Genomic DNA, 24,279 nt, shown 5'->3' with positions numbered 1-24,279 from the left:
CAGAGGTGCTCATTGGTCAGAGCTCACCCAGCCTCATCAGCTGACTCTCTTTTATGTTTATGCACCGCTGATCCTGGCGCGATGACGATGACGTCATCGCGTCTTTTCGACGCGATACGCCCACGTATGTAGGCCTATTTAAAGACAGTCCCAGCCGTCCTCTCGGCGCGGAGCACAGGCTGCTACCCCCCCGGGACACATACTACTTCTAAGGCGGCAAGGTAAATCTCTATCTAGGTCTCCATTCAGGACTGCTGCGAGTCTGTTTATCTGCTTCTATCTATTTGCTGTGCATATGGGTTACTCTGGCTATTTCATATACAGGCTTTTAAATCCTTTGGTCTGCCCTTTATTTTGGACAGTGCAGTGTGGCTGCCTAGCGACGGAATCTATTTTCCCTCCAGGTCCTTCCCACCTGTCTTCTGCCTTGTTGGTCCCGGTTGTTGCTTTTTTTACACCAACTTTGAGGTAAATCAGCCATCTTTGACATTTGATATTTAACAACTATTTGGTTGCTATCTATTTACTTTCATCCTGTCTCAGTATATGCACAGATATATTTATTTGCTCTTTTCTCTCAGAACCTACTACCATTGTGGCTCCTTACACCATCAGGAGATCTTTCTTTCCTCCTTCTACCTGGGTAGGTTTTCCATTGCCCCCCTTTTATTTGCTCAAACATAATAATATACACGTACATGTGCGCATAGTGTCCACACGTATATAGAGTTATATATACACGTAGGTATATATTGCTTTTCTGTTTCTGGTTATTTTTCTTTGTTTCAACAGTTCGTGAACTTACTTTTGGTATTACTCCAATGATTTGTGATGGATGCGGATGACCACCAACTCAATTGGTATTACATTGGGTTTTTGTGGCCCTCAATATTTTATTGGATTATGTCTTTATGTTATCTGTATGTTACAAGTGTATAATTTTCTTTCAGACACATGCAAGTAGCAATACCTCCTTGTTATAAAATCATACAACTCGTCCAGAAGAAGCCGTAAGGCGAAACGCGTCGGCGAGACGTTCTATTGCTCAAATATGTATCTATGTTCTCTTTTTTTTTTATTGAAATGAAATGTATTTGTATATGTATAACTTTGTAATTAAACTCTATTTTTATAACGAAAAATGTCCCTGTGATTGCCCTTTAAAGTCCGCCATGTCGCTACCTAGCGTAGTACAATCTTTCTTTTTTTTTAATTTCTTCTCTGTTCCCTCTTCTGCCTGTCTCCTCCGGGAGCACAGGGTTTGTCTGCGCTGTCTTCTTCCTTCTCTTCCATTGGATGTTGACACGACGAGGTCTCGCGCTGACATGTGGTGCAGAAGACGGGGGGGCAGGTGCACCCCCCCCCCCCCGCAGAAACCGATGAAGCCCGGGACCCTCCCCCATAGGCAACAAGGAGCCTCATGGTGAAGGGGGTCCCGGCGAAATACGGCACAGAAGACGGGGGGGGCAGGTGCACCCCCCCGCAGAAACCGACGAAGCCCGGGACCCTCCCCCATAGGCAACAAGGAGCCTCATGGTGAAGGGGGTCCCAGCGAAATACGGCGCAGAAGACGGGGGGTAGGTGAACCCCCCGCAGAAAGCGACGAAGCCCGGAGCCCTCCCCCATAGGCAGGAGCCTCATGGTGAAGGGGGTCCCGGCAGAAAACAGCCCGGGGGGGCTACAGCACACCCCCCCCGGCAGAAATCGACGAAGCCCGGAGCCCTCCCCCATAGGTAGGAGCCTCATGGTGAAGGGGGTCCCGGCAGAAGACGGTGAAGCCCGGGGCCTAATGGGGTGGTGGTGGGGGGCCCCGGCAGAAGACCCCCGGCTGACTAATAAATTAATGTGTGGTGTTTTATTTATTTACATTTTTTTTCCCCAGGTGAATGGGTAGAGGTACGATGTACCCCATACTCATTCACATAGGGTGGGGGGCCTGAATCTGGGGGCCACCTTATTAAAGGGGCCTCTCAGATTCTGATAAGCCCCCCCGCCCGCATACCCCGACAACCAACGGCAAGGGTTGTCGGGAAGAGGCTCTTGTCCCTATCGACATGGGGACAAGAGTGCTGTGGGGTGGGGGGGGTTTAGTAAAGACAAAGCCACTCTGCAAGTACAAGCATAGTTGCTGAAAATGAGAGAGGAAGCACTGATGGTTTTAACATCCAATCCTGTAGAAGCAAAGTTGTTTTGTTTTCTTCCTTGCTTTGCACTTGTAGTGCAAAGTGGATTTGCCTTTAGTAACTGGACCCCAAAGTCCAAGATCCCTAATAATTTGGGGTGTACACAGCAAAATGCTAGAGTGCAATTTACATAATGGGAAACTATTTAGATTGATCTCTGTGTCCCCAAGAAAAGATATTAGTAAGGTTTTACCCTCACTTCCTGTTTGGCTATGTGACAGGAAGTGAATGAATTTGAATTAGAAAGGGTGAAGACACCTCACAAATGTTGTCACTATCAGGGGTGCAGACATCCCCAAAAAATGAGCAGATAATACTTATTTGCAAATTAATCATTTTTTAGTTAACATTGGGTGGTGTTTGTGGGGTGCCCTAACACACACATTCATACATATTAGCAACTCTGTATCCTGGCCTATTGGCATGGTTATATTTTCTTAGGCCTCTCAATAAAACTCTATGAAATTTGTGCTTAAACTAGAACCAGGGGCGGACTGACAACTCATGGGGCCCCCGGGCAATAGAAGATTATGGGGCCCCTCTGGCTTACAGATGGCCACCACGCCAGGAGGCAGTGCAGAGGCAGGGCAGCTAAAATCTTGGGATCTTCACATTAAAAGCATGTCAGTTTCGGACATATTAGGGACAGATCTAAAAAAAAACACAGATTTTTACATACTGTCCCTGGTTTTACTGAGCCTGGCAACCCTGATGGGGCCCCCTAGTGGCATGGGGCCCTTGGGCAGTGCCCGAGTGACTCAATGGTCAGTCCGCCCCTGACTAGAACTATAATCAACACTTTTTATTTTCTTTAATTTTGGATAGAGTGAGGGAGGGTTATAGGCCCTGTCAGTTTATTTTGTATTATCTGTGTCCAATTGGGGAGATTTGCCTTCACTTCCTGCCCCATAGCCAAACAGGAAGTGAGAGAAAAACTATGCAAATTAAGGGAGTCCAGTAACCCCCTCCCCCCCCCCAGAACTAGTGTGTGTGTGTGCCCTGAAAATTCCTGGGCGGGTGATACAAAAACAGGGTGTGGCTTTGACAGGAAGGGGTGGGTCATTTTTCTATTAGGAGGTGCAGAAATGTAGTCAGGCCTAGGGCAGCACAAAACCTAAATATACTACTGCATATTAGGGCTTATTTAGACCGGATCCGATTTACAGCATGTTTTTATAGTGTGGGAGGAAACCCACGCAGGCACAGGGAGAACATGCAAACTCCATGCAGATGGTGTCACGGGCAGGATTCGAACCAGCGACCCTTTTGCTGCTAGGTCAAAGTGCTATACACTACACCACTGTGCTGAACGAGCATGATTGCAGCTGAAAGCATGAGATCTTTTTTTTATTTCCAATACCATGCTTTCCAGCCTTATTGACCCCGCCTCTCTCCATAAAGAGGACCTGTCACACACTAGTCCTATTACAAGGGATGTTTACATTCCTTGTAATAGGAAGAAAAGTGATCCAAAATCAAAAAAGTGCAAGCAGAAAAATATGAGCTAAAAAACAAAAACAAAAAAACGCCCCTGTCCCTAGAAGCTCGCACTCAGAAGCGAATATGCATGTAAGTCCCGCCCACATATGTAAACACCATTCAAACCACACATGTGAGGTATTGACGCATGCATTAGAGCGAGAGCAATATTCTAGCCCTAGACCTCCTCTGTAACTCTGAACTGGTCACCTGTATAAAAAAAAACAAGCATCGCCTATGGATATTTTTATGTCCCGAAGTTTGGCGCCATTCCATGAGTGTGTGACAAGTTGGTATCTATTTACTCGGTGTAACATCATCTTTCACATTATCCATAAAAATTGGGCTAACTTTACTGTTGTTATTTTTTAATTCATGGACCGTGTTTTTTTTTGGGGCCAAAAAAAAAAGGCGTTAGAAAAATTATTGCGCAAATACCGTTGGAAATCAAATAAAAAAATGACCGCCACTTTATTCCCTAGGGTGTCTGCTAAAAAATTATATATATGAGTAATTTCCCAGGAACAAAATATAATTTTTACATGAAGGAGAGAAGTGCCAGAATAGGCGCGGTATGGAAGTGGTTAAAGTGAAATAATAAAAGTGAAATATTCCTTTAAATTTCATACAGGGGGGGAGGGGGGTACACGCATGTTTCCCATGCTTAGAACTGTCCCTGTACAAGATGTCATTTCTGAAGTGAAAAAAAAGTAAGTTTAAAGTACTCATGGCTATAAAGAATAGTCATTGCTCATTAAAACTAAAAAAAAAAAAAAAAAAATGTATGGGGGTCCCCCAAATTAAATTACCAGGCCCTTCAGGTCTGGAATGGATATTAAGGGGAACCCCGTCGTAAAAACCAAAAAAAAAATGGCGTGGGGTCCCCCCAAAAACCGGCTACTGTCATTTTTAACACTTTGACATTTTTTTGGGGGTGAAATGGTAGAGGTACAATGTACCCCATTACCATTTCACATAGGGGGGGCAGGATCTGGGGGTCCCCTTTGTTAAAGGGGTCTTCCAGATTCTGATAAGCCCCCCGCCCGCAGACCCCCACAACCACCGGGCAAGGGTTGTGGGGATGAGGCCCTTGTCCCCATCAACATGGGGACATCCTCCCCATGTTGAGGGCATGTGGCCTGGTACGGTTCAGGAGTGGGTGGGCCGCACTCTGTCCCCCCCTCTTTTCTGCGGCCGGCCAGGTTAACGTGCTCGGATAAGGGTCTGGTGTGGATTTTTAGGGGGACTCCTCGCCATTTTTTTTTTAAATTTGGGGTGGAGTTCCCCTTAAAATCCACACCAGACCTGAAGGGCCTGGTATGGATATTTGCCGGGAACCGCACGTCTTTTTTTTGTTTGTTTTTACGGCGGGGTTCCCCTTAATATCCATATCAGACCTGAAGGGCCTGGTAATTTAATTTGGGGGACCCCCATACATTTTTTTTTTCCTTTATGAATGAATCCCTTTAGAATTGCCGGGAGCCGACAATTCATTATAGCCGCGTGTGAATTTTAAATGGCTTTTTTCCTTCAGAATGTCATTTTTTGCAGAGACAGTTCTAAGTGCGGTAAAAATGCGCTATTTCACATGCTGACATTACACCCCCCCCCCCCCCCTAGGTACGAAATTTAAAGGAATATTTCACTTTTATTGTTTCATTTTAAGCATTATTAATTTCACTGCTCCCGAAAAAACGGCCGTTTTAAAAAATAAAAAAAGCATTGATACATGTTCCCTGGGGCAGGACTGAGGTCCCCAAACACTTTTTAGGACAAAACTTGCAGATTAGCCTTTAAAATGAACACTTTTGATTTCTCCCATAGACTTCTATAGGGAGTTCGGCGTGGCTTTACATATTACTTTCAATGCGCCGGCTGCTACGCTGGTTCATGCGCCTAATTAAGGCTTCACCCGGCGCACTAATTAAGGCATGAACCAGCACAGCGCACAGAGCATAGTAAATCAGCCCCAGTGTCTTTTCTACCAGATAGATAGATAGATAGATAGATAGACAGAGCAGAAAGGCTAGTCAGTTCAGTTAAATTTACAGTGTGTAGAGCAGGGGTCTTCAAACTACGGCCCTCCAGCTGTTTAGGAACTACAATTCCCATCATGCCTAGTCATGTCTGTGAATGTCAGAGCTTGACAATCCCTCATGGGATGTGTAGTTCCACAACAGCTGGAGGGTCGTAGTTTGAGGATCCCTGGTGTAGAGGATATATATACATCCTAGCGTTGTACATATATTTATACACTGTATAGCTTAGCTAGATCAGCTATTCCTATTGTTAGGCAGTAGATTGTGCTAGATGCAGTGCTCTAACGTGTTGTATTGCCTGCATAGTTTTTAGTTTACACCTAAACATAGTACTTAGTGTTAGTGGACGTGTGCTATTTAATTGCACATACACACAGTTGCTGTTACTGCATGCGTGCTATATAATTGCACATAAACGCATTAGCTGTTACTGCACGTGTGCTATTTATTTGCACATAAACGCAGTCGCTGTTAATGCACATGGGCTATTTAATTGCACATAAACGCAGTCGCTCTTACTGCACGTGTGCTGTGTTTTTGCCCATAAATGCAGTCGCTCCTACTGCACGTTTGCTGTGTTTTTGCCCATAAACGCAGTTGCTGTTAGTGCACATTTGCTGCGTTTTTGCCCATAAACGCAGTCGCTCTTACTGCATGTTTGCTGTGTTTTTGCCCATAAACGCAGTCGATCTTACTGCACGTTTGCTGTGTTTTTGCCCATAAACGCAGTTGCTGTTAGTGCACGTTTGCTGTGTTTTTGCCCATAAACGCAGTCGATCTTACTGCACATTTCCTGTGTTTTTGCCAATAAACGCAGTCGATCTTACTGCACGTTTGCTGTGTTTTTGCCCATAAATGCAGTTGCTGTTAGTGCACGTTTGCTGTGTTTTTGCCCATAAACGCAGTTGCTGTTAGTGCACGTTTGCTGTGTTTTTGCCCATAAACGCAGTTGCTCTTACTGCACGTTTGCTGTGTTTTTGCCCATAAACGCAGTTGCTGTTAGTGCACGTTTGCTGTGTTTTTGCCCATCAACGCAGTTGCTGTTAGTGCACGTTTGCTGTGTTTTTCCCATAAACGCAGTTGCTGTTAGTGCACGTTTGCTGTGTTTTTGCCCATAAACGTAGTAGATCTTACTGGACAGGTGCTGTTTATTTCTGATTTTGTCCTGTGCAGGCTATTAAAATGTCTGGAAGGACAACAAAGAAAGGCAGAGAGTCACAAGGGCAAGCAGGCTCTGCATCTAGAGGCAACGCTGGTGGTGGACACGGTGCATCCTCTTTAGGACGTGGCCGTCTGACACGCTCGTCCTTCTTTTCGGGAGCTGGTCGTGTTGAGCCTCAACATGCAGAGAAATTAGTTGAGTGGATGACCAAGCCGTCCTCATCCTCCTCATCCTCTCTCACCCAGGCTGAGCTTAGTTTATCTGGCAAAGCAGCTGCCAAGGCATCCTTTTCCCTCTGCACAATGGCATCACACACTCCTTCCCTAGTCCCAACATGTCCTCCTGAGGAGTCCCCCGAACTGTTTCAACACAGTGTTGGGTACATGCTACATGAAGATGCGCAGCGTTTTGAAGGCTCCGATGATGAAATACAGATAGAGGAAGGCATTGATGTGACTCCAGAGAGAGCGGGTGGCCGAGAGGGACATCAATCTGGCAGTCATGTTCCCCCAGCTGCAGCATACTGCCAGGTTTTCGACAGTGATGAGGAGGGAGGGGATGATGAGGTCACTGACTCTACGTGGGTGCCTGATAGGAGAGAGGAGGAGGAAGAGGAGGAGGAGGAGGAGGAGGAAGAGGCACAGGCACATCTCCAAAGACACATAATGCCCTCCAGGGGACAGCTTAAGGGCAGCACACCAACTGCATTACATCGCAGAGCTACGCCTGTGCAGGGCGCTGCTGTGTCTCAACGGTACTGCAAAAGTTCTTTGGTGTGGGCCTTTTTTGAGACATGTGCATCAGATCGCACCGTTGCTATTTGCAACATATGTCTCAAGCGTATCTCGCGTGGCCAAAACATCACCCGCTTGGGCACCACATGCTTGACCAGACATATGTCGACCTGCCATGCAGTTCGTTGGCAAGCATACCTGAAAGACCCACACCAAAGAACAAAGCGGACCTCCCCTTGCCCCTCATCAGCTGGGAGCTCCAACCCCACTAGACCCTCAGTCCTCTCTGAAGCCTGCACTGATAGGACTGAAGGTGTAGAGATAGGTGTGTCACAACCTAGTAGTACATGCGGGAAATCTACTGATGGTAGCAGACAAATTTCCCTGCCCCAGCTCCTGCAGCGCCGAAAGAAGTACTCTCCCAGTCATCCACATGCCCAGCGGTTGATTGCTAGCTTAGCGAAATTGCTAGCACTTCAACTGCTACCTTTTCAGTTGGTAGATTCTGCCCCCTTCCGTGAGTTTGTGGAATGTGCGGTACCTCAGTGGCAAGTACCCAAACGCCACTTTTTCTCACGGAAGGCGATTCCCGCTCTCTACCGGCATGTGGAAGGCAATGTCCATGCCTCGCTGGACAGGGCGGTCAGTGGTAAGGTGCATCTTACAGCTGACTCATGGTCCAGCAGGCATGGACAGGGACGTTACCTCTCTTTCACGGCGCATTGGGTGACTCTGCTGGCAGCTGGAAAGGATGCAGGGCAAGGAACAGTAGTGTTGGAGGTTGTTCTGCCACCACGCCTCCAAAACACTACGACTGGTTGTGACACACCTCTCTCCTCCACCCCCTCCTCTTCTTCTTCCTCTGTGGCCTCTTCCTGTGCTGATGTTTCCTCTGAATCAGCAGTGCTCCGTAGGCGTACGAGGGGCTACGCAGGAATGCAGGCCATGAAATGCCATGCGGTGCTAGAGCTGGTGTGCTTGGGAGACAGGAGCCACACTGGGGCAGAGGTTCTGTCAGCTCTACAGGGGCAGGCTCAGAGGTGGTTGACGCCACGCCAGCTTAAGCCAGGAATGGTGGTTAGCGACAATGGCACCAACCTCCTCTCTGCCCTGCGACAGGGAAAACTGACCCATGTGCCCTGTTTTGCTCATGTTCTCAATTTGGTGGTGCAGCGGTTCTTGGGCAGGTACCCGGGCTTACAGGATGTCCTGAAGCAGGCCAGGAAAGTCTGTGTGCATTTCCGAAGGTCATACAATGCCACTGCTCGGCTGACAGACCTCCAAAGGGAATACAACCTGCCCAAGAACCGCCTAATCTGTGACATGCCCACCAGATGGAACTCTACATTGGCCATGCTTCAGCAGCTGCACACGCAGCAGAGGGCCATCAATGAGTACCTGTGCCAATATGGCAGCAGAACTGGGTCAGGGGAGCTTGGTTTTTTTTCCCCACGCCAGTGGGCCTTGATCAGGGATGCATGCACTGTCCTGTCACCATTTGAGGAGGCCATGAGGATGGTGAGCAGTGACAGTGCATGCATCAGTGAGACTGTCCCTCTTATTCACCTGTTGGAGCACACGCTACGTAGAAAAATGGTCAGGGCCCTTGAGGCAGAACAGAGGGAGGAAGAGGAGGACTTTCTTACCTCTCAAGGCCCCCTTTATCCAGACAGTGGCCCTGCATGCCCGCCTAGCACACAGGAAGAGGACGAGGAGGACGAGGTGGAGGAGGAATAGGAGGATGATTGTATCAGCAGCATGGAGGTAGAGCCTAGCACTCAGCATCAGCAGCAGCAGTCTTCAAGGGATCACTTACAGTCCCAAGGAACCCGTGGACTTTTACGTGGCTGGGATGAGATGGCTGCAGATCCTGTCGTCCTCAGTGACCCAGAGGACTGTGCCCCGAATGCCTCAGCAAACCTACGCTGCATGGCCTCCCTGATCCTGCAAAGCCTGCGTAAGGATCCTCGTGTTCGTGGTATCAAGGAGAGGGATCATTACTGGCTGGCAACTCTCCTTGATACACGTTACAAGAGTATGGTTGCGGAGCTTATCTTGCCATCGCAGAGGGAGCAGAAGATGAAACATCTTCGGGAGGCCTTGCAGAAGGGTCTGTGCAACGCGTTCCCAGAACCTGGGGGATTACCAAATCCTGTTCCTGGACAACGTGTTGCTGAGGCTTCGGTGAGTCACAGAAGGAGCGGTGGAGAAGGTGGCCATCTGACCGATGCGTTCAGACAATTTTTTAGTCCGCAGCCCCAAGGTATGACCGGTTCCAGCAACCATCGCCAGAGTTTGGTTTACATGGTGCGTGAATACCTAGGGGCAAGATCAGACTTGTACACCTTCCCCACCGAAAATCCTCTGGCTTACTGGGTGTTGAGGATGGATCACTGGCCAGAGCTTGCACAGTACGCAATTGAGCTACTGGCTTGCCCTGCATCCAGCGTTCTTTCAGAACGCACATTCAGTGCTGTTGGAGGCTTTGTGACCGATCACAGGGTGCGCCTCTCCACCGACTCCGTCGATCGACTGACCTTCATAAAAATGAATCAGGTTTGGATCAACACCAGCTACCAAGCACTTGATGCAGATGTAACTGAATATTTTTTTTTAATGACAGATCCCTTGGAGACTGCCTATGTTGATGCTGAGTGACTTCCTGTTATGTTGCTGACTGAATATCCTTTTCCTCCTCACTGATCTTGCTGATAGCTAGTAAGAAAGTTTTTGTTTCTGGGCTCCGCCACCAGTGCCTAAGGCCCAATTTTTCTGCCCCTGTTTAACAGGGGCGTCTAATAACAATTTTTTAATGCAATACTTTGCATGTGGCTCTTTGCTGCGCTCCAATTACAGTATCTGTGAAGGGGTTGTAGTGTTGTGTTGTGCCTAAGGCCCAGTTTTTCTGGCCCTGTTTAACAGGGGCGTCTAATAACAATTTGTAATGCAATACTTTGCATGTGGCTCTTTTCTGCGCTCCAATTACAGTATCTGTGAAGGGGTTGCAGTGTTGTGTTGTGCCTAAGGCCCAATGTTTCTGCCCCTGTTTAACAGGGGCATCTAATAACAATTTTTGATGCAATACTTTACATGTGGCTCTTTTCTGCGCTCCAATTACAGTATCCGAGCGGTTGCAGTGTTGTGTTGTACCTAAGGCCCAATTTCTATGTCCCTGTTTAACAGGGGCGTCTAATAACATTTTTTTTTATGCCATACTTTGCATGTGGCTCTTTGCTGCTCTCCAATTACAGTATCTGAGGGGTTGCAGTGTTGTGTTGTGCCTAAAGCCCAAGTTTTCTGCCCCTGTTTAACAGGGGCATCTAATAACAATTTTTAATGCAATACTTTGCATGTGGCTCTTTGCTGCGCTCCAATTACAGTATCTGAGGGGTTGCAGTGTTGTGTTGTGCCTAAGGCCCAATTTTTATGTCCCTGTTTAACAGGGGCGTCTAATAACAATTTTTGATGCAATGCTTTGCATGTGGCTCTTTGCTGCACTCCAATTACAGTATCTGAGGGGTTGCAGTGTTGTGTTGTGCCTAAGGCCCAAGTTTTCTGCCCCTGTTCTAGTATTTTTCTTTGTTTGATTATTTTCTAATTTGAGTTCATTCTAGCTTTCTTCTACGTTATCATAGTGTCATGTTTATTTTCCTGTACTAAATACTCATCATTGTCAATGTTAACACCACAAATCTAGATTTGTTCTTTTAGGCAGCATTGATATAATAAGAAGCCACACATTGTTGAGTATCCAAAAATATTTATTGTATCACACTTAAAATGTGTCATTTTCATTTTTTCAAAAAATATCTTAATAGAATTTGTTTAATTTTGTTTTTTAGTCAAGAAATATATTTTTGCTTTTAAATACTTGTCTACATCTATTTTTTTTTTTTTTTGTTATTATTTTTATTTTTTTTATTTTTTTTTTTAAACCCTCCCCAGCACATCAATCAGATTCTTGAGGTTTTGGTCCACCTTTCGGTTGTTCTTTATGATTTTCCCGAGGGCGAGGTTTGTGTCCTCTATTTCTGCCCTGCAGGACATGATCTCCCCAATTAGCACCTGGGCACTGTAGGTGTCTAATCTGCCCCCAACAGCTCGAACACCTCCTGAAATTTGGAAAAAAAAAACTTGTATTAAAATTATGCAGGCCTACATGTATTACCTGAAGCTGTGCTGTATGAGACTGACCTGATGTGGTGGCATTTTGCACTTCCTGCACATCCGGCGAGGGTGGGGCTTGGCTCTGTGTGGGGTTGGTCGGCTCCACTGCTGCAGCTTGATTGTGGCCTATGAGATTGTAAAAAAGGGATAGATGAATCAAAAAGATTAGAGACCTGAAAGAGGAATGTCAATCATTCTTTTTAAAAAGTGTGGTACAATTGTCTGTTTTTACAATCCTTCTAAGCTTAACACAGGATTGTATCCATTACCAAAGCTGCTGCATTTCTCTATCTTTGGCCAAGTTTCCTACATGGAAAAACAACAAGTATACACTGGATCACCTCTGTGTGACACCCTAACTAGGTTGTTCTTGTGACCAACAGTCTGTGCCGATCCTGACCTCCCTGGGGCCCGAAGCAAAATGACATGCCACATTAAAAATGAGAAGCGGGGGGCGCTGACGACAGTGACATGTCACATTAAAGAAAGTAGAGAAGTGGGGGGAGGGGGTGTTCTGCTTTCGGAAATGACATCTTACATTAAATTGAGAAGCAAGGGGTGCTGACTACTTGCCTCTTCTCCCATGCAGCCAGCGAGTTGAGAAGCGGGGTGAGGGGCGAAAATGACTTCTTACCAGGCGGGGCCTCTAGTTATTTGGGGGGCCCTTCGCAGCTTTGCGGGGCCCTAAGCGGCTTGCATAGTGAGCCTATAGGGCGGATCGGCCATGCCAACCATTGTGCTACTGAGTCCATATGTGTAATCAACTGCTGTGCTGAGCATAATCTCCTTTTACTGTATATTGACTTAAGTTGGATTATTCAAATCTAGTTAATAACACATCTACATTAAATAAAAAAATGGTCTCACATAAAAAGATCTTAAATGGAATGACCAACCAATTATTATGCCCACAAACATGAACCTTGAGACATCTATTCTTGAACTGTATATATACACAACCTGCAATAAAAAGTACATGCCGCAAAATAATAAAAACAAATATTCAGAGTGAAAATTACTTACGTCTTCTGAGGACTCTTCGAATTCTCTCTAGCTGCTCCGGCTCTCGGATTTTCAAATCAGACCATCTCTTGTGCAACTGCTCCCTGGACCTCTGCACCCCGAATTTTGCATGGATAGTCCTCCGTTCCTTATCCATGATCTGGGCCTTGAGTTTATTGGGGTTCTTGTAAGGCCCTTTTTTACCGTCGTAGTCCTCCTTTTTAAGAATAGCCACCATCTCAACCATCTCGTCGAAGCTCATGTTGGTGGCTTTGTACCTCCTGCTCCTCCTGGTGTGTGCCTGGCCTCTCTCCTGCCTGGTTGCAGCTTGCTGTCTCTCCTCCATCATGTCTTCAGACTCTTCACCGTCTTGCATTGACCGACTAAAAAGGGGCGTGGCAATCACTAGAACGATCGTCATGGGCGGGGAAACGTGCGGAGCTTCTCACATGCGCAGTGTATAAAGGGATATTGCGTGAATGAGAACGTCGTTCACAGTTGGTAGAAAACGTCGGAAAAACGATCGTGTAATACGACGATACAAAACTTGATTTTTGGACTTTATGATCAGTGGATGAGTTTGTGGGTTAGATATGGGGAGAAAGCTAAGGCTTGACTGACATTAGTTTTTTTTTTTGCTAAATTTTGACTTGCAGAAATAATGGAGGCCTTCAGAGAACAGGAGTTCTTCACAGAATTTGTTCAAAGGGGGCCCCGGATGGCAACCCCCTTTTTTTCTAGAATTTTTCTTTCCCAAAAAAAATAATTTATTGAGCCAAGATCTGGCATTGTAATGGCCCCCCACCACCCCTAAAATAATCGACACATTGTTGCCACACAGCACATGCGCTTTGGGGGGCCAAGCCTGTATGGACACAGGCTCACGGGCCACCACTGGAACATCAATGGCCTCATCACCAGACACAAGTGTCATGTAGTTTGTTGAGGGTCTCTTTAGGAAATTGTGCAATATGCAGCAGCAAAGTATGACATGGTTCAGATTCTACGTAACAAACCTACAGTGCTTGTCTTGTTTGCACCGCCTGTATACTGCTGTTCAAAGTATATAGGGCCAAAGGGTCTTGTCAGGGTCGATCCTCCCTATAGGCGCACTATGCAAGCCGCTTAGGGCCACGCAAAGCTGCAAAGGGCCCCCCAAATTACTAGAGGTCCCGCCTGGTGAGAAGTCATTTTCGCACCCTCACCCCGCTTCTAAACTAGCTGGCTGGCCTGAGTCATTTACGACAGCAGAACACCCCCTACCCCCGCTTCTCAACTTTCTTTAATGTGACATGTCACTGTCGTCAGCCCCCCCCGATTCTCATTTTTAATGTGCCATGTCATTTTGCTTAGGGCCCCAGGGAGGTTAGCATCGGCACTGGGTCTTGTAATGACCTGGGGGGAGTGGTGGCGGGGAAACTCATGCTATTTTTTTAATGATTTGTATCCATATTGCAGGGACCAAACATTACATTAAAGCCGCAAGCAGTATTAAATTACTTTTTTCTGAGAGTAATCTCATGTTGTGCAGGGACATTTCTAAACACGTGCCACTACTATAGACACCCAGCAGGTACGATATTTAAAGGAATTTTAGATTTTTTTTTTCACTTTAAAAAAATTCCATTGATACATGTTCCCTGGGGCAAGACCCGGGTTCTCAAAGACGTTTTCAAACAAGAACTTGAATATTGGGCTTTAAAATGAGCACTTTTGAATTCGAACGTTCGAGTCCCATAGACTTCAATGGGGTTCTAAATGTTCGCGTGAACGGTCGGTCTGTTCGAACGTTCTGGTGCGAACCGAACGCGGGTATGTTCGGCTCATCCCTACTTGGCATAGTATTCAAGGGGAGGCACAAGGACTTCATTATTGATTTAAAGTCTCAAACAGATATTTCCAAACACCATAAGTCAGCACTGTTGCTAGCTCTAAGCAAGACTTTGCTAATGTTTTAGGCATTATATAAGTGAATGAAAGGCTCAGTTTGATTCTCTTTAGCAAGGAAAGCAATAAAAAGAAAGTGACACTACTTTGTTGAAAGTTAGACTGAACGCTTACTCTTTCTCACAGAGGAGAAGTCTGATGTGAAAAGTCTCTGCTACAGGCTTGTTGGAATGGATGGACAGTGCCAGCATCCTATTTCTATCCGAATGACCCAACAGCTGTGTTGCTGTAGTGTGGGAAAAGCATGGGGACCTCATTGTGAAGTTTGTCCTGCAGAGAGGACAGGTAGGGATTATGCACAGAAAGGTAACACAAACAACAAACAATTAAATAATGTTGCTCTTGTTGAAATTTAAAGATACGTTTATGAAAAATTAACATCTTTAGCACATATTTTATATGGTTTTAAAAATACATTATAAATACTTTAATGCAGTTTTTAAAATGGTGTTTTCTCTCAGCCCTGTTAATCCTTTTTCATTATGGTGCAGCCTCTTTTGCAGAGATTTGCCCAGCTGGGAAAGGTTACCATATATTCAGTACTCATCACACATTTATGATTCAAGGACAGAGTGATATTACTCTTCATTTGCAGCCAGATTTGGGTGACCAACAAGCCCTTCCTCCAAAAACTCTGGATGTGGTTCAACCTCCAAACATATTGGAACTACATTCACCTCAAAAGATATCTGAACTTGATTCCTCTGAAGGACAGCGTAAGTTATCTTCATATATAATTTATACAGTAATCCAAATTTAAATCTAAAGTGTGTATAAAGGGCCAGATTCACAGAAGAAATACGCCGGAGTATCTACTGATACCCTGGCGTATTTTTAAATTTGCCGTGTCATATCTTTAGTTTGAAACCTCAAACCAAGATACGACGGCTTCTGGCTTCGATCCGACAGGCGTACGGCTTTGTGCGCCTTCGGATCGTAGGTGCAATACTTCGGCGCCCGCTGGGTGGAGTTCGCGTTTTCCACGTCGGGTATGCTAATTAGCTGTTTACGGCGATTCACGAAGGTACGCATTCTCTTGCGTCATCCCTAGTCGGCTTTTCCCGGCGTATAGTTAGTGCTGCTATTTTGTGGCCTATCTTTAGACTTGCCATGTTAAAGTATGGCCGTCGTTCCCGCGTCAAATAAATTATTTTTTTTTTTTTGCGTAAGTCGTCCGTGAATAGGAAAGGACGTAACTCACGTCGACGTTCAAAAAATCACGTCGGTGCGACGTCATTTCGCACAAAGCACGGCGGGAAATTTCAAAATGGAGCATGCGCAGTCGGTTCCGCGCGGTAACGCGCCTAATTTAAATGATCCACACCCCATTTGAATTAGGCAGACTTGCGCCGGAGGGATTTACGCTACGCCGCCGCAACTTTACAGGCAAGTGCTTTGTGAATCAAGCACTTGCCCGTAAAACTTGCGGTGGTGTAACGTAAATGCTATACGTTACGCCGCCGCAAATGTACATGAATCTGGCCCAAAGCCTTTAAGAAAAATGAATTTACTCTGTAGCTACTCTGTAACTGAAGTGCAGATATCAAAAGAAAATATCAATAGGTGTTTCAGTATCATATAGGTAATACAGTAAGTATGCAGAACAGAGTACAGTGTGAAGGAACAATAAGATAAGTGCTTTGCAGAACAGATAAGTAACGTATTTGTGTCTGGAAGACTGCACAGCCATGTACATGTATCAATTATGGAATATTAACAATATGCATGTTAAATATATTTCATATCTTTTACAGGTGAAGTAACTGCAGCCATGGTAAGCTTCTGCACTAATTCTATCACTAGAAAGTTTAATGCATCATTTACACAAGCTTGATGAACTTCTGATCAGGAGCATACATTGAAAATGCAGGGCACCATAGCACAATTGTAATGCTGCTCACCCGCAGGCAGAAAGTACGACAAATCTACAACACCATAATGACCATACAAGTATTCATTTGACCCAGGGCCTAAATGTAGCAAACCCCAGAGGAAGCTGCTTTTGTTTCTTCAGTCCGTTACTCTGCCTTTTAACCCCAATGAACTGTCCCAGCCCCTATGGCACACCTTGCAACGTGATTAATGGAATTACTCAGCAGGAATACACAACATGGTTCTTCTTGTAGTTTACTTGAAGAAAAGTAAAATTCAGGTTATTAGTCAGTCAGGACTTGGTTGAAACAGTTTAAAGAAAGCACTATGCAAACAACAAAAGCAATAGGTAACAAAATGTTCAGATTAAATAGACCCAGGCCGGCCTACAATACCTCCAGTACACTCCCAGTGAAATAATATCAACACCCATGGTGTGTCCCCTTTAAGAGCAACCGCGGTAATGTCCTGGAGGCAAAGCTTTGCATTTTATTATCTTCACCGGCAATGTAGGAGCTCTGTGGACAATATTTGGATGCAGTATTCTATGAAAAGCATTAAAGGTTCCTGGGCAAAGCCCCCTCACCAAATCCTTTACAAAGTCAGCGGTCCTCCCCTGAGCGATCGATCCATCTTAGATGGAGGCGTGTCATTCAGTCCTTGAGCTGTTGCAGGGTGTCTTCTTTAGCATGGACAGTCTGTTCCTCTGGGCTGGAGCTGCATGAACAATCTGTTCCTCTGGGCTGGAGTTGCAGGCTGTGTGTCCCTTGGTAGGCCGTGATTCCACACACATAGTACAGCTGCTCTCCTGATGGGGTGCAGGAAAAAAGAGGCTCTGGCCTAGTTTCTCTGGCTTTTTATCTCCTCCCCCACAGTCCTTTGCTGCTGTCTCATGATTGGCTCAGGCTCTTCAAATAGGGAGTTTACAGACAACCTCCAATATGGATTTTCCAAACAAGCAGTTCTGAGTGTCTGTGTGTGAAGAGAGAAAGGGGGGTGAAAAAGCTCACCCTGCTGCAGCAGACAGCTGTCCCCTAATAGATAAGATCAGTCTGGAGAAATACCTGATGCATAAACTAAGAACATTACTGTAAGCTTTATGCCCTGTACACACCATTGGATTTCCGTTCAAGCTGTCTTGCATACACCCTGTCAGATCAAATTCCGACTGTCCAAAACGCGGTGACTTAAAACACTATGATGAGCCGAGAAAAATTAAGTTCAATGCTTCCGAGCATGCGTCGACTTGATTCTGAGCATGCATGTTTTTTTCTCCGTCGGAGTTCCACACAGACGATCGGAATTTTCAATAGAATTTTTTTTCATCGGAAAAAAATAAAACATGTTCTATTTCTAAATTCCGACAGATAAAAGTCCGATGGGGCCCACACACCGTCGGAATATCCGAAATTACCTCTGACTTTTTTCATCGGAAATTCCGATCGTGTGTTCAAGACATTAGATTAGTGTCAGTGTCACTTTCCCCATTACATTGTTGGCCAATGGCAATACCCCCAACAAAACCATATTAAATTATTGTGCCCCTGACATAGCTACACTAAAATAAAGCACGTAAGAGGTGAGGCTTTCCTAAAGGCACTGTAATAAAGTCTCCAGTTAAATTCTACCTGGTTTTAGTCATCCTACCCTGCCCCCAGAACCTGAAGCAGCCATATGGGCTTCTGTAATGGTAACATTCTGTAATGGTAGTTATACTACTGCTGTTAACATTCTTAGTTCTAATTCCCCCAGTAACTAGTGCTGACATATCTTTTATGTTTTTCTTTCTTTTATTTACTTTATTACTGTCACAAGGTGGCTGAAAAGAGCTTTGTGTGAGGCCTCGTACACACGACAGAGTTTCTCGGCAGAATTCACTGAGAAACTCGGTCAAACCCGGATTCTGCCGAGAAACTCTGTCGTCTGTACACTTTTGGCTCGATGGAGCCGCCGAGGAACTCGTCGAGAAAATAGAGAACATGTTCTCTATTTTCTCGTTGTTCTATGGGAGAAGGCGGCCCGCCGAGCTCCTCGGCGGCTTCATCCCTGAACTCGACGAGGAACTCGACGTGTTTGGCACGTCGAGTTCCTCGGTCGTGTGTACGGGGCCTGACAGTTTTTGGCTTTTAGTGACAGATTGGCTTTATATAGGAAAGGTTTTTCTAAATAGACCCCTGATCCTTTGACTTGCTGCAGATCCATCTATATGTTGGTCTTTCCTTTACTTTGTGGTCTGATGCCCACAACTGGATATAACTTATACTATGCTTTCATTGCAATCTAACACATAAAAGCACCACAACTTCAAACATCATTCCTTACCTTCAGTATAACATTATAAGACTTTTATTTATTTTTTTATTTTTTCTATATCCTTCTTTTCGTTTCATTCAAAGTGCATTTTGTCTGCATTATAATTCCATATCATGGCATAGCTTACAGTATATTATATTAAATTGTAGGATTTTTTTAATAATCGTACACCACGGGACACAGAGCTTAGGGCCAGATTCACCAAAGAGATACGACGGCGTATCTCCTGATACACCGTCGTATCTCTGTTTCTATCTATGCGACTGATTCATAGAATCAGTTACGCATAGATATCCATAAGATCCGACAGGTGTAATTGTTTTACACTGTCGGATCTTAGGATGCAGTACCGCGGCCGCCGCTGGGGGGAGTTTGCATCGTAAACCAGCGTCGGGTATGCAAATTAAAAGTTACGGCGATTCCCGACGGATTTTCGCGTTCGCTACGTCGCTGCTAGTCTAGTTTCCCGTCGCAAAATTAGTCGTCGTTTGACCTGCCCTAACTTTACTCAGCAATCGTATTGCTGTTTAAAGTATGGCCGTCGTTCCCGCGTCGAAATTTAAAATTTAACGTTGTTTGCGTAACACGTCCGGGAATACGGAAGTACGCTATGCGCGTCGTCGTTCGAAAAAATGACGTCACGGCACGCAAAGCACGACGGGAATTGCGAAACTGAGCATGCGCAGTAGGTCCGGCGCGGGAGCGCGCCTAATTTAAATGGCACACGCCCATTTGAATTGGCCCGCCAACGGATAAGAAGCCCTAGACCGCTGCCTGCAGCACACTATGCCCGAAGGCCGAATCCTCATGTCCTTTTATATCTATTTGATAGAATTTGCTAAATGTATGGACTGAAGACCAAGTTGCAGCTTTACAGATCTGAGCCATCGAAGCCTGGTGATGCACTGCCCATGAAGCACTTATTGCCCTGGTCGAGTGCGCCTTAACAGAAAAAGGAGGAATTCTGTTCATTAAACCATAAGCTTGAATTGGAATCCTGTTCATTAAACCATAAACCATAAACTTGTTAAATCCACCTAGAAATGGTGGATTTTGATGCTGGCTGGCCCTTCTTGGAACCATCTGGCACAATGAACAAAACATCTGTTTTACGTATCTGAGCTGTAGCCTGCAGATAGACTTTTACTGCTCTCACTACATCTAGGGAGTGCAATAACTTTTACTTTGCACCCAAGGTCTTCTTACCGCCATCTTTATGATCTTAGCGTACCAGGGCCTCCTGGGCCAATTTGGGGCTACTAGGGGCTACTATTCCCTCCTTCTTCATCCTGCCCAGCAATCTCTGTAAGAGAGGGATCAGGAGGAATGCATAGATCAGTGAAAACTGATTCCAAGGAATTGTCAGAGCATCTGTAAGCCAGCGCATCTCTCGTCCTGGACAAAACTTCCTGTTGATCCTGGAGGCTAACGGGTCTACATCTGGGGTCACCCATCTCTGGCATATTGCCTGAAAGACATCGGGGTGGAGAGACCACTCTCCTGGAGACAGTTGCTGGCGACTTAGATAGTTCGCTTGCCAGTTTTCTTTTTTTTATTATTTAATTATTTTTTTATTTTTTTATATAGTCAAGGATACAGAGAATTAACATAACATATACCATCGGTACATAAACATATAGTTATCAAAAGTACAGTCTTACGGAAATTCGACAGGGAAACCAGCCGGAATCAAACGGAACAAAAAAGAAAAACCCAGACTATTACCATCCTGATTCCTTTACCCTGTTCTTATACTAACCAGCCTCTTGTCCATAGCTTGTTTTCCCAGTTCCCCAAGACCACTGTATTGACCTCATACATTTGCCCCCCTCTGTTCCCTTAACCTTCCCTATACCCTACGTAACCCCTCCCCTAAACGTAAGACCAAAGCAAACCTCCAAAAAAAAAAAAATCATGAACAGGATCCCCCACCCCCCCTCCCTTCTCTTCCCTCCCCTCCCCTCCCCCTCTCCGCCGGAGACGGACGTATCCTCAGTTAATTCTCCTCTTCAACCTCCCCCCATATATCTATCCTAGTGGGCTCTTCTCTCTCTCTTCTATTCCTCCAGTAGTCTCTTCCCTTCCTCCGTTTTCGTGAACTGATTCCACCTTGTCCATGTTTCTACATATTGTTCCCTTTTGTTCCTCGCTGAGAGTATTAAGTCCTCTATAGCTCCAATCTCGCTCACTCTATTAAGCCATCTCGCAATAGAGGATGGCCTACTATCTCTCCACTGCAGTGTTATTCCGTTCTTGGCAGAGTTTTTAACAAATGACATACCACCGACTTTTTATACTCTCGCACTGGGATTTGTGAACTGTGGAGCAGGAAAAAAGCCGGGTCATCCGGAATCTGGAACTCCGTGAATTTTTGAACAATTCTCTGGACTTCCTTCCAGTAATCTCTTACTTTTACACATGACCAGAATATATGTAGCAAAGTTCCCTGCTCCAGACCACATCTCCAGCAGTTTTCCTTGCAAAATGTATGCAGCTTTACTGGTGTATAATACCATTGGGACAGTAGTTTATAATTAGATTCCTGTATACGCGTAGATATTGAGGAGTATAATGCTAGATGGATTATGTGTTTACGTTGAGTCTGTGAGAAGTTTCTCCCCAGATCTCTTTCCCATTTCCCCAATCCCGGCAACTCGAAGTCCTCCTGGGGCGAGTTCAGTATTCCATACATCTTTGAACTTACTCTTTGTATTGGTTCCTCCTCATCACAATATTGTTCAAATTTAGTTAATTGTCGCCGAAAATTTGATGGTTGTCCCAAGGATCTTAAAAAATAACTTACGGTAATTGAAGTGCTTGCCAAAAACTTAACTCATAATTCCCCCCTCTCTTCGTTAGGTCCTCAATTGATGGCCACGTATTTATTTGCAAAAAGTGTGATACCTGCACCTTACCCCTTTCTTTTAATTTATTAAAGACTGCTCCTCATGTGCCTGGTGTAAATCCTGGGTTTCCTAATATAGGGAACAGGGGAGAACAGTTTGTTGAAAATTTTGGGTTTTTACATATTTTGGCTGCTATTGACAACGTTGGACCGATTATAGGATGTTTCTTCATCTTACTTGGTAGTATGTTATAACACCAAGGGGCCCTACTTAGTGTTATTGGACAGATCTGCTGTTCTACCTCAACCCACCTTTTATAGTGCCCATTTCTGCACCAATCTATCAATCTCGTCAGGTGTGCCGCTTGATAGTATTTGGCAATATCCGGAACTGCCATCCCCCCAAAGCACTTGGGTACCCTCATCACCTCTTTTTTTATCCTTGCCTTTTTCCCTCGCCCAGATAAATTTCATCAAAAGTGAATCCATTTGTCGGAGAAAGACCTGTGGTATATTTGTCGGCAGAGTTTGAAACAAATACGTAATTTTTGGCAAGATACTCATCTTGAATATATTGTTTCTGCCGAAACATGAGTGAAACCCATGTTGCCATTTCTCAAGTAATGTTCTCACTGAATTAAGAAGTGGTGGGAAATTTATTTTGAAAACTTCTTTTATGTTTGCTGGAATCAGGGTACCCAAGTATTTTAGTGCAGTCTTCCATTTAAAACCAAAGTTTTGTTGTATGATCGACTGATTCTGGGATGTCATTGACACACTCATTGCTTCCGATTTTGCCTGGTTTATTTTTAGGTTGGAGAGCTCTCCAAATTTGGCTATTTCTTTAACAAGGTTGGGGAGAGAAACATGTGGGTTTGATACAGCGAACAGCAGATCATCTGCGAAAGCTGTTATTTTATGCGTCCCCCCCCCTATCTGAATACCCTGTATATCCGGGTTTTGGCGTATTTTATTTAGTAAGGGCTCCAGAGATAGTACGAATAATAACGGTGACAGGGGGCATCCCTGGCGTGTTCCATTTGTGATTTGGAAGGTTTCGGAAAATATCCCGTTCACTCTCACTGCCGCCCGTGGGCCTGTATATACACTCCCAATCCATCTTAACATATTCTCCCCCATCCCCACATGTCTCAGCACTGAGAACAGGAAGTTCCAACTCACTCTATCAAAAGCCTTCTCGGCATCAGTATTTAGGAACACGCAAGGGATGTTCCCGTCAGTGGCCCCTTGCACCAAATTGAGGACCCTTATTGTACCATCTCTTGCCTCCCGTGTATGAACAAAACCAACTTGATCCATATCAACTAGCTCGGGTAGCCAAACCTGAATCCGTCTTGCTAATACCTTCGTAAAAAGTTTTAAGTCAGAATTTAGTAGCGAAATCGGCCTATAACTGCTGCACTCCGCCGGATCCTTCCCCTCTTTGGGAATAACTATAATATGAGCGAATAAAGAGTCCGGCGGAAAATCAGCAGCCTGGCCCACTGCATTGAGAACCTTTATTAACTGCCCTCCCAATAATGTTCCAAATTCTTTATAATATCTTATTGTATAGCCATCTGGGCCCGGGGCTTTCCCGTCCTTCATAGATTTTAGGGATGCCTCTAGTTCTTCTATCGAGATCGGGGTTTCTAAACTGGCCCGAGCAATTGGTGACAGCCTGGCTAGATCAATTGCTGAGAGATATTCTTCTATTTTTAATGGCGCTACTGGTAACTGTGTCAAATTATATAGAGAGGAGTAGTATCTACCAAACTCCTCCACTATATCCTTCGGCTTCCATTTTAATTGTCCCTCCTTCCCCTTAATTTGCGAGACATATGTTTGTTGGCTCTTCTCTTTCAATTTCCCGGCTAGTAGTTTACTACACTTATCTCCAAATTCGTAGTTTATTTTCCTTCCTCTTTGTAATCTTGCTTTAGCTTTATAACGCAGGATCTCTGTAATCTGCCTTCTCAGGTGACTCAGTTCTCTGCCTATCTGGGGGGTGTGTGTCTTTTTATGTTGAAGTTCCAGTTCCTGAATTTCTGCTAGTATATTTTTGACCTGCTGTTCTCGCTTCCTTTTTAGAATCGTTCCATGTCTAATCAGGACCCCCCTAATCACCGCCTTGTGCGCTTCCCACAACATCCCTGGATTACTCCCGGGGGTGTCATTCATTTGGAAATATTCTGTGATTTCCCGAGCGACGTCTTCCCTCACTTCCCTATTCTGCAAAAGGCTTTCATTTAGACGCCACCTTCTCTCCTGAGTGAGACCTGTACTGAGCAGTGAAATACGCAGACTAACCGGGGCATGGTCCGACCATGTTATGCTACCAATGGACACCTCTATCACAGAGGAGATCAGGTAATGGGGATCATGAACAGGTCTATCCTGGAATACACCTGGTGTGGATTGGAATAAAAGGTGTAGTCCCTTTCTTCCCCGTTCATCGTCCTCCATGCATCCACCAACTGGACTTCGTACAAACTACGCAAGACCCCCCGTCTAACCCCCTCTGCGATAGACGAGG

The 24,279-nt window shown here is 45.2% G+C and overlaps 1 protein-coding gene across 1 annotated transcript in view; it reads left to right on the top strand.

Annotated features, from left to right (window-relative positions):
• The window catches only part of LOC120916886 (latent-transforming growth factor beta-binding protein 3-like), a 2,124,401-nt gene that overhangs the window by 1,058,626 nt on the left and 1,041,496 nt on the right, over positions 1-24,279 (top strand). The window contains 3 exon segments of the mRNA XM_040327823.1: positions 14,840-14,998; positions 15,205-15,429; positions 16,468-16,487. Of these exon segments, the coding sequence (XP_040183757.1) occupies positions 14,840-14,998; positions 15,205-15,429; positions 16,468-16,487 (404 nt within the window).

Source organism: Rana temporaria, chromosome 11 (genome assembly GCF_905171775.1).
Source record: "Rana temporaria chromosome 11, aRanTem1.1, whole genome shotgun sequence".
Taxonomy (NCBI): domain Eukaryota; kingdom Metazoa; phylum Chordata; class Amphibia; order Anura; family Ranidae; genus Rana; species Rana temporaria.
This window is presented reverse-complemented; position numbering and strand designations above follow the sequence as displayed.